This window comes from Ursus maritimus, unplaced genomic scaffold, assembly GCF_017311325.1.
Source record: "Ursus maritimus isolate PB19 unplaced genomic scaffold, ASM1731132v1 scaffold_9, whole genome shotgun sequence".
In the NCBI taxonomy this organism is placed as follows: Eukaryota; Metazoa; Chordata; class Mammalia; order Carnivora; family Ursidae; genus Ursus; species Ursus maritimus.
Window position 1 is genome coordinate 7,581,128 of NW_024427107.1, and position 15,468 is coordinate 7,596,595.

At 38.1% G+C, this 15,468-nt stretch overlaps 1 protein-coding gene across 1 annotated transcript in view; it reads left to right on the forward strand.

Annotated features, from left to right (window-relative positions):
• The window catches only part of RP1 (RP1 axonemal microtubule associated), a 297,701-nt gene that overhangs the window by 174,183 nt on the left and 108,050 nt on the right, over window positions 1-15,468 (forward strand). The window contains exons 19-20 of the mRNA XM_040626106.1: window positions 11,395-11,527; window positions 12,678-12,829. Of these exons, the coding sequence (XP_040482040.1) occupies window positions 11,395-11,527; window positions 12,678-12,829 (285 nt within the window). The remainder of the gene's footprint in view (window positions 1-11,394; window positions 11,528-12,677; window positions 12,830-15,468) is intronic.

Sequence of the window (15,468 nt, forward strand, 5' to 3'; positions counted from 1 at the left end):
CACCTCAGCCCAGGGGCCCCTTCTGGTGTGAGAGCCTGACCATGCTTCTGCTTTCACAAGATGCTCCCAGGAAATACTCCTGTGGTGAAATGAGTTCGTGAGACACTGACTTTTTCATTCTTCTCTTGGAAATTTGCGTCGCATGTAACTGTAGTGAAGGCTCTGAAATGCCCTGTGGTAAAGAAAACTGTTTAACAGCATTTCCAAACTAAAATCACCATGGGACCCATATTTTCAGGTAAAATCTATTAACATTCCTTGAAATGCAGATTGTGCAGTACTATAGAGATTTGAGGCATTTTGGGGACAATGGAGGAAAAAGGTATGACCAGGAGGCAGCAGCAGTATGGCACACAAATTTTATTGTGTGAGCCCTTGATAGGTTTGCATGGCGGGAAAGCCCCTCACAGCAGGAGTCTGTGCAGAGCCTAGGGTGTGGGTTGCTACTCAGTGGGGAAGGAGGGTAAAAGAACTCCCAGAGGAGAGCAAGATCTGAGGAGAGAGGGCTTATGTGTCTAGGTTTATGCGTCTAGCAGCACAGTGGGGAGTCTCTATCACAGAGCTCCAAAGGGTGGCCACAGCAGCTTGGGGCCTCATCACCACAAGGCCCTATATTATCAATAGGTAACAGCTTTTGGGCGAGGGTTTTATGGGTTATGCAAAGCAGGCAGGATCTAAATGGCTAAAGACTTGCTTGTTTGGGCTATCTTTTGTGTTTGTGTGTGTGTGTGTGTGTGTGTGTGTGTGTGTGTGGTAATCATGTGGCTATTTTTAAACTTAGAAAATTTGAGTTTGCCACCAGCAGGTTTTTGAGCTAATGAGTCTTAGCCTGCAGTGAAGAAATGAACAATCTAGGGATCAATATACAGAGACCATCTTTGACTGAGTGATATAACAATTGCACACTGAGTTGTATGACTTATGTTTGGATGAATCCAATCATAGTTAATAATAAATAGGGGTCTATAATTTGTATGATTTAGAAAATGACTAGCCAATGTGCTAATCCACTCTTTTGAAATCTCCAAGCTACAGAGAATTCTGGAAGAGGTGATCAATGTGAAATCCTAAGGAACTGATTTTAACCTAAAAGCAGCTAGGTAAATTATTGGATTATGATGGCACATTTAAGAGGAAATGGTGAACTCACTATAGGTCTGGCCTTAGCTGTTGCCATGATACAAACTAGAATAAACGATAGGTTCTGCTTTCAGTCTGGTGGAGAAGCAAGATCAAGTAGCAATCATAAAATAATTAGAGGGCAGTTAAATGTCCAACTGTACAGAGGCCCTAAAAGCCATGGATTTCCAGTAAGAAAAATATGTGCCCTAGAGGACATGGGAGGTTTTGTGAACAAGAGGCCCCTGAAGAGTGGAGATGGTTGAGTAAGGGCAGAGCAGGGAGAGATGGTTAGTGGAAAGGTATTTGGAGATTGCTTATTTCAGGTATCAGTGCTGCACATGGATGATCATGAAATATTGCATAACTACATGTATATGTTAAAGACTTTTCCCCAATGAGAGGGAAAGTATCTATTTGCAAAGCTGAAGTATTTTGTGTTTGTATGGTCTTTAAATAGCTTGGATTTTGTCAGACACAAGTTGCTTGACCTAGTTTAGGTAGTCAGTCGATGAATGCATTGACCTACAGATCTTTCATCATCATGTCTTGTGTTCCTACTCATGCATGTGCAAAGAATTCTGTGTGCATGACTACCATCTTCTGTCTGATAATTAAACTCTAGCCATTATCTGTTTTATCAGTATTTCACAATTGCAATGGAAGTTTATCCCTATGCAACATAAAGTTTTATTCAACGGCATGCATTGCCCAGTGAAATAATTCAGAAATCTTTGTATCTTCTGTATATTCCTCTTAATCAATATTTCCCTCTCCTTAAAGGACTTTTCCCTTTTTCTTACCAGTACTAGTATAGTCCTAGTTAAATTAACTCTATATTTTAGGACAGATCAGGACCAAGGCAATTTTCCTTTTATATTTCAATGTGTCTGAGCGGGAGGAAAGGAGTGACAGGTCTGTCTTTTCTGGACTTTGGTGCTAAAATAAATAATAACAGAGATGCCTAAAGGCATATACAATTGTACTTATATTTAAGGACTTCATGAAATACTGTTAGAGCACCCACTACATGCAAGGGGCTCTGCCAGAAGTTTGAGCAAGTCCACCTGACTAAGATGTAGTACTGTTCTTTAAAAAGTTTATTCCATAATTAACCCAACTGTAACGAGATTGTGGTTTTCTTCTTCTTAGAGTTTTAATTTTAATTGTCACATCTATCTGAGTGAAAATGCTTCTCTCACTGCATTTGTCTTCCAAAAGATTTATTGAAGGAGCTAAATTGATTTCTCCCACCTCTCAGGTTCTGAACAGAAAGGTTGGGTAACCTGACTGAGGTGTTATAACCTCAGTGTTGAACTCTGATATGTTGATTCAGACATTGTAAATACCACTGTATGTCTGTTTTAGTCAGCTATTTTTAGCACATGTATTTAACTACTTAGTTGAAATATCTTAAAGTAATCCAGGAATTTTAGGTTTCTAAGAAACCAAGAGTAAGTTTTTATGTTAATGTTTTCTTGTGAAATAACTAATATTTGCTGCTGTAAATCAGCAGGGGGAGCTCAGCAAATGAACTTTAGTTTCTATTGAGGCCATTCCTAAAATTGTTTTTATTCATTTAGAAAATTAAGACAAATGCTGAAGATTTTATATGATAAAGATACTGTCATTCCTTAAGCAGTTTGTTTTAAAAGGAAATGAGAATATGTTCCATTGAAAAAATAATTTTGGAAACTCACCCTTTTTCTTTTCCCACATTTATCCTAAAATAAGGTTTGGTTTTGAAGCTTAATATTAGTGCATTTTTTTTCTCAGCTATACTGACATTTTTATAGTACTCACATTTGGCAGCTCTGTATCAGAGCTAAAGCAAAAGTTGGGGCTTTGGGTCTTTTTAGTATAAGTAGAAGTAAAGTAGATGATGCCTCAATCTGAAAGTCAAAGAGAAATACTGTTTAAAAAAAAAAATCCCATCATAATCAAAGGGTATCTTCTGTGGACTGAGAATCTGAAAGTCCGCCATTATTGGGTGTATGCCATGAAGGTTTTCCCCCTTGATAAGGATGCACTGTTTATAGCCAGTAGTTTCTGGTGATGAACAATGAGAGCACTTATAGGATACTATTGTTTGGGGAAGCCAGTGCTTTTAGCAAGTGTTTGTTGAAATTATTCCTGTTGTCCCAAGTTAAAATGGGTGAAAACATGATTTTTTGCTCAACATTTAGATTTTTAGCAGGGATTGCCTGCCCCACTTCATGATGCTCTAGCAGTTTGGGGCTGTTAGTTTTGTGGTAGATTTTTATATCATTCCGAGTATGGAAGTATTTTTTTCCCCTTGATCATACTTTAGGTACCTTTTTGGAGGTCTGACTTGCTATCTCAGCCATTAATAATTAATGCACATTAACCAGCTGTGCTATTTACCTTCCAAAATGCTGGTGTAAAATATTAAGCCAAGTCACTAGATTGATTCCAGGTAACAGATAGCTTAACCTCCAAATAGGATGGCTATAACTAAACATAATCATATACTAATTAACTTTGAAAATTGAAAAAATAAAAATAATTTATTTTAGGAAATACTATCATGTAAAACTAATAATTATTTTTGAATCTTGGGTTTTCTATTTTTTATTCTCTGGAATTGACTTTGACTATTTAAAATTGAAGTAAGAAATCTTAGATGTGGAGTCCAAAGACTTGAAAGATGTTTAATTTCTAAAAAGTCTTTTGTTTGCTCTTTCACTGAGTTTTGCCTGTTGTAATATAGGGCTCAGAAATACTTACCCTGACTATCTCATGAGCTATGAATATCAAGTGAAAAAATGAGGCAAAGCTTAATCAGAGCTTTTCATTCCACACCCAGCTTGCTTCTCCCTCAGTCTTACTCATCTGAGTAGATGGTGTCACCATCCACCTGGTTGTTCAAACCAGAACTCTATACATCTTGCTGGATTGTTTTATTTCTTTAGCTTCCAGAATCCAATCCCTGAAAAATCCCCTATTGCTTCTGTTGCTAAAATGTATCTTGAGCTTGTCTATTTTTCTACATCTTATTATTATCACTTTAGTCCATGCTGCCATATTTTCTCTCCTCTTCACTGCAGAAATCTTCTAAAATAGCCTTCCAACTTCTTCTCTTTTCCCCCTGATACCCATTTTCCAAAGAGCAGCCAAAATGAGCTTTATTTTTTTAATAATAATATTTTTTATTATGTTATGTTAGTCACCATACAGTACATCCCTAGTTTTTGATGTAAAGTTCCATGATTCATTACTTGCGTATAACACCCAGTGCACCATGCAAAATGAGCTTTTAGAAACATCAATCAAATCCTCTGATCCCCCTGTTTAATCTGGCTATTGCCTCCCTCTATGACCCCTTTTCAGACCACTCTGTCTTGCTCATTATGATCAAGCCATATTGTTCTGCCTCAGAGTGGCCTTTGCCACAGTCCAGGGTAAGCCCCAGTTGTCCTCAGTCATATGAGCCTGATTTATTTTCTCTATGACACATCACTTATCTGATTTTTTAAAATTTATTTGTTTACTACCTGTCCACGAGAAACTGAGCAACATAAGAACAGAACTTCGTGTTATTCAATGTTACAACCCTAACTACTTGAATAGTACCTACAGCGTAGTAGATGTTGGATAAATATTTGTGGAATGAATGAATTAATAAAACACATTTTGGGTTTATGCAACAAATATTTATAATGCATGTGAAATCCTTTGTAGATTTTAAGTGCGAAATGAAGGGAAGTCATATAATCTTGCTTGGTTTTTAAGGAATGGGAAATAATCTTGTATTGCTGTGCATTGGCATGTGTAAGGGGCAGATGAAGAAACAAAGCCTGGAGAGTGTCAGAGGCTTGGCCAATTCTCACAGAGTTAGTAGTAGCCCAGTCAAGGCCAAAGGCGCTTCTCCTGACTCTTGGCCGCTGCTCTCTCTCTAAGTGTTAGGCTACCTCTGCAGCATGTGCTACATCTGTGACTTGGGTAAATTGACTCAAATAAAATAGGAGCTCTCTTGACACTTCTTGATTCTTCTGTGCCTTTGAATTGAAGTGGGTAATAGGTTTAGGCATATTTGTTGTTATTTTTATACTACTTCTGGATAAGATATGATAAATTGATATGAGCTCCAGGCAGTCCTGAGGTGAGCTAAACTCAATAAGAAATTACTTTCTTTATTTTTTAATGTTTAAAGCATCTTGTAAATATTTCCAGTTCTTTTCCATTTTTAGTTAGTTCTTCACTTCAGGGTTCTAGAAAGAGCCACAGAAGAGAAAGAGCAAGTTCTAAAATGCAGTAAGAAAAATGTTTTTTTTTTTTTGAGGATTTTCTAGTTCAGTGAACAGCAGGAAGCACCAGCTTTCTCTTCTCACAAAATCTCCAGTCAAATGTTTAATCTCAAAAGACTCTGGCAGTTTATAGAAACATCCTAAAAGTTGTACCAGCTTATTTGAACCAAAGATAATTCATGTATTTGATGGTCCCTCAGTCAGTTGTAAATACCATAGTTGATCCTTCTTGTACAGTCCTTGTAACAAATAGGGTGTTATCACAAGGAACAGTACCAGAAATAAGGAGGCTTAGAGTTAAGCTTCACTTTGTGTCTGATTTGCAAGAACACTTAAAGTTCTTCTTTGAGAACACATTTAAACCTGAGTCTATTTTCATATTTCCAACTCCAAAAGGGAAATACTAGTGACTGACATCAGTACTTGCTCCCCTGCCCCCAGGACCAGATCTAATATAATACCATAAACACTTCAAGCACCCAAAAAGTATGTTAGTGACTATTTGCTTTTTTTTTTTTTGAAGAAGCATTGTCTAAATTGAATATGTAGTAAGAGTAGAAGTATTACACATTGTTTGTTTTATAGAACGAAGGTTTATGACACTTCAGAGTATGATTTCTAGAAGCATTTTTCTTAACTTCTCTCATCCTAATACATCTTTATTTTGTTTCCAGGGGCCAGCAGACAACTACCCACAAGTTTAGTTCTCAGAAAGGGTTGACACTGGTTGTATGTCATTTCTCCTCCAAGAAAAGATAAGATTAAATTTAGGGTTACATAATATATGTGAAGAGTATTTCATAAAACAAAGTAAAATGTAAATATAGATGGTGGTAATTTTTGTTGGTTATGACTTACATTTAATTTCAATCCTGACAGGCCAGAAAGAACGATATGGTGCTTGGGAAGGGAGTAGCTTATCTGTCTGCCCTCATGATCCAGTGTGTCCCAGCCACAGTGGTTGGCCCTACCCCCACCCCACCTGGACCTGACTCTTACTCCACTGGGTGTCCTGGTTGGCATTAAAGATAGGTATGGAGGACAGGTAGGGAAAAGGCTACTGGGCCATCTCTGAAGGGCTGAATAAATATGACTTTAGTGGAAGAGGTAAACCTGTGGAGAGGTTAGGGCAGTCCTGGTTGTTTTAGGGAAATGGGTGTCTTTTTTCTTCTGTGCTCCTGCCTGGTGTTACAGAGGACCAGATTGGGAACCACCTCAGAGAAAGCATGCAAGGATTATATAAGTTTCTACTTATCCAGGAGACTAGAAGTACTGGGGAGCTTTATTGGAAGGAAGGATGAGTGAAAGAGGGGGTGAGAGGATAGCTTTGGAATTCTCTCCAAGTTAGGGATTGTGATTTTTGTGTATGGACCTCTTGACTGATGAGCTAGAAAATTCAAGGTAGGGCCCTGAAGAGAGGAAGCAGGAGAAGCTACTTTAGATTGGCTTAGGAGAGGAGAGGTAAAGGAGGCCTTTATCTGTCTTCCCAAATAATCCTGGTCAGCTCATCCAAGTAGAACAGGAGTCAGGGATTTAGAATAGAAATCTCTTTCTGATAATAACGAGCATTTGGCTGAAGTTTTCCTTATGCAGTCTTAGGAGGATGTTAGAGAGGAGGAACCACAAATAACCCCAGATAACAGTTAAGAACTCCAATCTCTAAGATCTGTGATTAATTGTGATCCTCCTTGTCCTAGCACTACCTGCACCACTAAACATTTATTGAGTACTCAGGGTACAGATCATCACTTTTAATGTTCATACATAACAAGGTAGATGATATTATGATCCCAGTTGAGGATGTTGAGCTTTTTGAATTGACAATAAGCAATTTCCTATATCATGGAGCTAGCACATGGATTTGGAAAGAAGTGGTCTGACTCTTAGGCACATGTACCACTCTCTTACTGCCAACTGGGCAAATCAGATGTTCCAAATGAATATGTCTTTCAATATTCCTAGATATAGTAACCCACACTTGAGAAAGCTCTGCTTTGGAAAATAACTTTCTATTTCTCTTTTCTACGAGGTAATTTTATCTCACTTTATTACATAAAGCACTCTGGCTCTAAAACATTCATTCTTCAACCTGGCAAGACAGAAGTATGCCAGTTTTGCAAATGAGAACCTGAAGACACCAGGTCATGTAGAACTTCTACCCATGGTCATAAACTTAAGAAGTAACAGGGCCAGGACATAAATGGAGGTCTTGTGATCCAAGCTCAGGTTTGTCCCACTTGACATATGTCTTTCACCATGTTCTGCTGTTACCTACTACATGATTGAGCTTATGTGTTGTGATCATCCAGGAATTTTGACCATTATATTTTCATAATTAAACTTTATTACTCATATTAATACTTTAATAATTTAAAAATTATTTTATTACTTTAATAATAGAAAAAATGGTGACAATAAAAACAGAAACAAACACAACTGGAAATAAGATCTACGGACGTATGTATCTCTCCTTATTTACCTAACTCATTCTGTTTAATTATTGAATTATCTATTATCAGAATTATTGAAATATCTATTATCTATTATCCTTCTATCCCGGGATTTTTTGACCTTAGCACTTTGACATTTGGGGCTGGAGGATTATTTGTTGTGGGGTCTGTCCTATGCATTGTAGAATGTTTAACAACATCCGTGGCCTCTTTACACTAGATACCAGTAACTCCTTCCCCAACCCCCAATTGTGACAACCAAAAATGTCTCCAGATGCTGCCACATGTGCCTGGGAGAGCAAAATCACACCCAGTCAAGAACCACTGCTGTAACTCTATATTGCTTAACAAAACAAAACAAATTAATGTAGATTTGTTGTTTTTTATGTTGTGGCATCATTACTTTGAAGGTAAATGAAACTCATTCAGAGCCCTTACCTGCAAAGGCTTTTCAGTGGAGTTAGTGGGATTGCGCTCAATTAAGTAATATGATTAAGACTCTCTCAACAGTGGGTACTTCTAAGGATGAGGGATGGTCGTGGCGCCTCAGAAACCAGAGGCTTCTTGCCAGTTCCACAGAGAGTTTAGTGTAGAGGAAGAGCTTGTTGGAGTTTGAGGTAGTATGATTTTGTAAAAACCTTATGCTTCTTGGGGAAGGTTTCAAATACAGAATCCAGAAGACTCCCATTCACCTGCTTATGGCCCTTGTTTATCTGAAGCATCCACTAGTTCCCATCTGAAATTGTTCTTATTGCATCCCAATCTTCACATTATCTTTAATCCCCACAGAACCTAGTTTCTTTTTAATAAGTGTTTATTGAAAAAAAAGTATTTGTCGATAATGCTGCTTTAATGTAGTCTTTTGTTATTTAAATATTTTGGTTCATACTTCACATATAATCTATATACTCTCCTTGATGGTAGAGGGTTTTTTGTTAAACTCCCACCCATAGCCAGTGCAGTGCTGTGATTATCACTGTAAGAAATGTCACTGTGAGGAGGCCAAGGGTCTGTGTGCCACTTCTTGGGGTCATCTGCATGCAAACACGTGGGGGAGCTGAAACTCCCTTGCACCGTTGGTTAGCTCTTTTTGTAGTTCTGTTTGCTTGCTCTTTTGAGGAGCATGTTCCTTTATATAGTTCAGGAAGTAACATCTTTTTGTCCAGAATGAAGAAAAAATATCATAATGGGATTTAGGAAGGGAAATAAAAACATTAAACATCATTTCTCACTTGCTAGGACTTTAGCAACAAGATGGCTCAAAATACGGATCCCCATCTGGGGGATGTGGGCTACCCTTCTTTTATTCATCCACCACTCCTGTCTGTTCAATTGCCAAGTAAACAACCCAGCCTCAGAATTTCAGGACCACTGGGGCAACTGAAGTTTTAAAACTTCAGACCAATGGCAAAAATAATTTTATTTGAGCATTGTATCTGCTTTGGGTTAAAAAGCATATGAATCTTCATGACTGGTCTCTATCTCTTAGTATTCCTGAATTTTCCATCTTATTGTTATAAATGTAAAGCATGATATAGTTCAGAGAGAGGGACATTTCCAAATTTAGTGGAATATGTTATATTAATCGCTTTTATATTTATTGATATATTCATATATAAATATGGCTAATGTAAACATGAATTATTTGTTCAGGTTATAAAAAGTTTTGCAGATTTCTTACATATAATCTCATCTAATCTTCACAACAACCTGTGAGCTATTTTATGGATGAAAAAACTGATACTTAAAGTGGTTATGTAAATTTCACATGGTCAAATGAGAAATGGTAAATGAGTTGTAAAATGGTAGATCTAGATTTTGGTCCCAGTTTTTCTGTCTCCAAATCCAGTGTTCTTTTCATGGTCTCTTGCCTGGAGAGTAAAGACACAATCAGGCATTAGTGACAGATGTACTGATTTAGTCTTATTACTTATGTTGACAAATACCCATTTCACTTAGTTGTTTATTTAATCACTCGTTTTTTGAATGAGTTGTGAAAGCTTGTGGAAGAACTAAGACAAATAGGACATGGTCCCTTCCGTCAAGTCAATCAAATATTAGGTGTTAAGTCATAGTCATGAATGGGTAGGTTGCCATGCATCACAAAGTAGGATCGTCTAACCCGGACCAGGGACTCACAGAAGGCTTCTCAGAAGAGGCTCTATCTGAGCCATGTAATGCAGGATGGGCAGATTCAGCAGGTAATAAATCAAATGAAAGCTCTTCTATGCAGAGACACAACTGTGCACAGAAACTCTGGGGTGAGAAGGAATGTGGCCAGTTGCGGAATCATAACAGATTAGTATGACTGGATTTGGGATGTGAGGGAGAACTCTCCATCAAGTTCAGCAGGGCCCGATTATGAACTGCTCATCATGCTGAGGATTTTGGATTTTATGCTATAGGTAGGACTATTGAAAAAGTTGTGAGCAGTAGACACAATGATCAGATCTCTATTTTAGAATACTTTCTGTTGAAACAGCTGAAAAGCAGGGTTTGAAGGTAGCCAAAATGGCAGCCATCAGGTTATGTGAGGATAAGCCACCTGGGAAATGGTGGGTCCTGCTCCCAAGGCTAGGATACAGAGGAAATTCAGGAGGTCAGAGACTTATTTATAAGATGAGCTAGCATCTTCAAAGGAAGGGGGCACTTCATCTACTGTGATTGGAGGAAAGGCAGGCAATTGTGACATTCCTTCTGGAAGTCCTTTGCTGAGATGTTAGGGGGAAGATAAAGTGAAGAGAGCCTTCTTGTGAAATGGTCACCAAAGAGCAAGAGCCAGTGAGGAGTCTGTTGAGAGTTCACCAGGTTGGGAGGCAGAGGCAACTCGCCGCTGCCTGCTGGGAAGTGAGGCACTTTGGCTTCGGCAGCTGAGGGCTACTCATGGCCTAGACTATTGACATGCATTTAAAAGACATTAGCAATTTTCAAAATTCTGGGGTGTGCCTGCCTTGGTGACTAAAATGAACACAAACTCTCTTTTGGATTTCCTCCTATTGATTACTTCTTTAGCAACTGCTATGGTGAAATTGAGGGCTTTGAATCAGACGGAGTCCATTTCAAATCTCCAAACCTCCATTTTCTTTAAAAAAATTTTTTTTTTATTATATTATGTTAGTCACCATACAGTACATCCCTGGTTTCTGATGTAAAGTTCGATGATTCATTAGTTGCGTATAACACCCAGTGCACCATGCAATACGTGCCCTCCTTACTACCCATCACCAGTCTGTCCCATTCCCCCACCCCCACCCCTCTGAAGCCCTCAGTTTGTTTCTCAGAGTCCATTTTCTTATCTATAAAATTATAAGAATTTTTCCAATCTAATTGGTGATAGTTAAAAGAGATAATTAAAGCAAACACCTAGCATAATAACTGGCAAATAATAAGCAACAGCCGTTACAACTACTATTACTACTACTACTACTACTACTACTACTACCAAGAAAAACAAATGTCAGAGTAAAAAGTACACTTTAGCAATCCCTGAGGTGTATTTTGAAGCTCTGTGAGAATTGGAAATCACACAATTTGGTCATTGTTTCTTCTAAATCCAGGTGACCATGCAACACAGGAAGAGCAAGAAGACCCTAGATTTTACAGCAAATGCATGGTTCTCTCAAATGCAAGCTGAGGGGGATGTTGTCTGTGAGCTTCCTATAGTACAAGAAGGACAATCCATTTTTCCATGTGTGTTATTAATTTTTAGTACCATATGTTGTGTACACAAATTGTTTTATAGTTGCTTAATTAAATTTGCTTCTGAACTATTTAGTTACAGAATATTTTTTCTACTTTTTTATTATTTATTCATTTTAAAGATTTTATTTATTAGAGAGAGAGAAAGGGAGAGCATGCATGCACAAGAGGTGGGGGGAAGAGTGAGAAGGAGATTCCCCACTGAGCAGAGCAGGATTCGGCGCTCTATCTCTCATCGCAGGACCCCGGGATCATGACCTGAGCCGAAGGCAGACGCTTAACTGACTGAGCCACCCAGACACCCCTATTTTTTCTACTTCTAAGAAGGTTGTTTACCCATTGAGAAGTGAGTTTTTCTGTTTCACAGCATGGGTCCCTGGTGGAGCTGGGATTAAATGTAATCTCAAAGAGGTTTGTATCGTTCAGTATGGTTCGACTACAGTCACGGGGGCTGAGGCTATGAGAAAGACATAATGTCAGGTCTGGGCCTCATCTGGCTCTGCCTCGGGCTAGTTGGCCACCTCATGCCATCACCTAATTTTTGATGTATTTCCTCACTGATACTTACATCAGTTTAAACTTTAAGCGTCATGTAAAATAACATTGCCACCCTTGCCACTAAAATACTAAGCACGAAATATCCTCCTAGGTCATACATAGAACAGGCTTTTTTTTTTTTAAGATTTATTTATTTATTTGAGGGACAGAGAGAGAGAAAGAGCAGTGGAGTGGTGCAGAGAGAGAGAGTCTTAAGCAGACTCCGTACTGAGTGTGGAGCCTGATGTGGGGCTCCATCTCACAACCCGAGATCACATTCCGAGCTGAAATCAAGTCAGACACTTAACTAATTAAGCCACCCAGGAGCTGCAATATAGCCTTTTAAAAAAAATCTTTTAGTTCTCTTTTTGAAAAAGCTACAAATCTTCTAGGCACGAATTCATGGTATAAAAATGCCCATTCATAATTAAAGTTAAAAATTGAAAAAAAAGTTAAAAGTCTCTCAATAGTTACAGAAAGTCCAGATTAGAGGAATTCTCATAAACTGCTTTTTACTGTAGCTTAACCCATGGATCTGGTTCCTGTTTGTACTAATTCCCAGATAATGTATTTCCTTTTTTTTCTCTCCCCTTTGCTTTGCCAGTAGTGAGGTACCATGTTGATGTCCATACTGGGCAACTGAAGCGAGCAGAAACAGAGTCTGAAGTTTCCCTGTGTCTCTGTGGAGAGAGGGGAGACTCTGGTCTTAGACTGCTGGACAAATCTAACATGCCAGTAAAATTTCAAAGAGGACAGGTGAGTCCGCACAAATAACTTGCCCATGTGTTTAGCAATCTCCCTGAAAGTGGACACTTCTATTTGAAAATTGAAGGGTGCTTGACACCCTTCAAGTTTTTTTTAGGACATCTGTAACACAAGATTTCCTGACCAAACTTCCTAATATCCTTTGTTTTAGAATTTCTTGAAAGAAAAATGGGACACACTATACTAGCAGTGAATAATAGAACAAAGGAAATTATATTAAAAATTAGTGGTAGTATAAGAAAAAAAATGAGATGATGTCAGGGAAAAAATATATATGAACATTCCCTGTTAGGACTGAAAAGTACAAAGTATTATTCTAAAAGGTCAGGTCATAGAGGGCCATTATAGTACATTTCACATAGGAACATAATAGCCTTTCTTTAAAACATCTTGACTGGAACCAACTAGATTATTTTCACACCTTAAGCCCTTCACTATTCCCTTTTGTCCTGCAGATATATAAATATGAGTCTTTCTATATATCAGATGTTTGAGGAGTGACGGTGAGGTATATAATCAACTCAGTTAATTTTTAATGTTATTTTGTTATATATAGAAAGAAAGTAATATTTGGGGTCTGTAACTAAAAGTAGGGATTATGTAACCCTAGAATATATTTTTAAGAAAGAAAGCTCTCAAACCAGTTTAAGAGTGCTATTTCTCAAATTTTTTTTTTGTAGTTGGAGTTCATGAATTATTTTGAAACAGAGATCTTAAAGATCACCTAAATTTGTATTGACACCGCAGATTACATAAATGCTTTCATCAGAATGAAGAAGAAAGCTGGATCTGCTTTGGATAAGGGAATAAGCAAAATTGTGCCTGATTTTTGCCATCACAAGTGGATTATTTTGAGTAGAAACAAAGTTTTAGATGTCATGATCTTATTACTGTTATTACACCAAGTGATCAGTGATGTTATCCCCTAAGGAATCCTCCTAGCTTTCCATCAGTCCCAGATTCTTTCACCCTGCCATTTCATGATATATATGAGGGTAGAGACTCCATCTTTCCTGGTTGTCTGCTAGTTGGTCCATTGGTGTGTAGCATCATGTGAGGTTACATGCTAAGATTTCACAAATCATCTTCTGGTTAATCTTCAGTTCATTACCAGAGAACGGGGAGGGTGCGTTATAGATGAAATTAAAATTGGGCTGGAGGCATAATTGCAATCAATGTATAGACAAGAGTAAAAATGTTGCTTTACTAGTATCTTTTAATGTTCAGAATCAGAGATATAAAGTATTTTTCTTCCCTGGCTCATTTCACATTTTTCTATTATTTTCTTCAATGCATGGAATATAATGGGAATGCCAAATGATTTCAAGAGTTTTGCAGTTGAGAAACTGTGACAACAACCTTTTAGTTTATTACCAGAATGATTTCACACCAGCCACAGCTCACAACCTTAGCCAGTGATTGGGCTGGTTATTGTCATTTTTCTCTACACAGTGTCCAGTGGTATAATCAAAATGCAGTGACATATTAATAGACCTAATTTAATTCTATCTTCCAAACTCAAGTTACTCGAAGAAACAAGAAGTAACCAGGAAGCTTATTTAGGCAATCTTTCTGGACCTTGAAGTATCATAGTTTGGATTTGCTTCAAAGCAGACCATAAGACAAAGACTGGGGTACAAGTAATATATTTGGGAGGTGATCCCAGTAACTACCTTCAGAGTGAAGGAGTTGGGAAGATGAGGCAGGAAAGGGAAAAAAAGCCATATAGGGACATTAAGGAGCTGGAACTCCTTCTTGCTAGGAACCTTGAAAAATCCTGCAGAACACCCTCAAACCTTTCTCACAAGAGGGAAGCCTGCAGGAAAGAGGCAGTGAGACCTAGAGGGTTGAGAAAAAAAGCGGCCAGCATGCCTAAATTACCTACCAAAGCAGCAGGTGAACTCAAAAAGGGACTTGGAAGAGAGGGAGTGGGGCATCAAGCACATCAAACTACAACAGGTGATGTGGACGGCGAAATTGTGCCTTGTAGAGGCACCCTGGGAATTCAGGCACACCCGAGAACATGTACGATCATCATCTTGTTTGCAGAAATATCACTGGACTACCAATGTTTTGAGTTTGGCTTAAAAATTCACATGAAAAACATGGAATCAATAGTTAACATCCAGGTAGTACATCTTCAAATACAGAATTGAAATTTAACCTGGTAACAATGTAGGCAGCTATTAAGACAGCGTATCCTATATAGGAAATACGAGCAATACTGGGTTTGCATTTTTACCACAAAGTACGGTAACAGTGGCTAATAGTCAACTGTCATTTCTGGGAACATGGCAGACTTAATTAGATTCATGACCCTTTCCTTAGGTAATTTTAGGTGCTTATTCTCAGCAACAATCTATGAGGAAGTAATGTGTGAAGGAGTTCTTTTTATTCCAACCAGTAGCATTTACTTTAGGTCCTACAGCTCTCTAGAAATGTCAGTGAGTTTTTGACGTGACAAAGTAACTCTATTTAGGAATGAAGATTCCAGGATGCTCTTTCACAACAAACCCAAGAATATGCTCTATATATTATTTACAGAGGAAAGTATAGGAGAGGGTTTGTTGAAGCATAGAAAGAAGGAAGGAAGGAAGGAAGGAAGGAAGGAAGGAAGGAAGGAAGGAAGG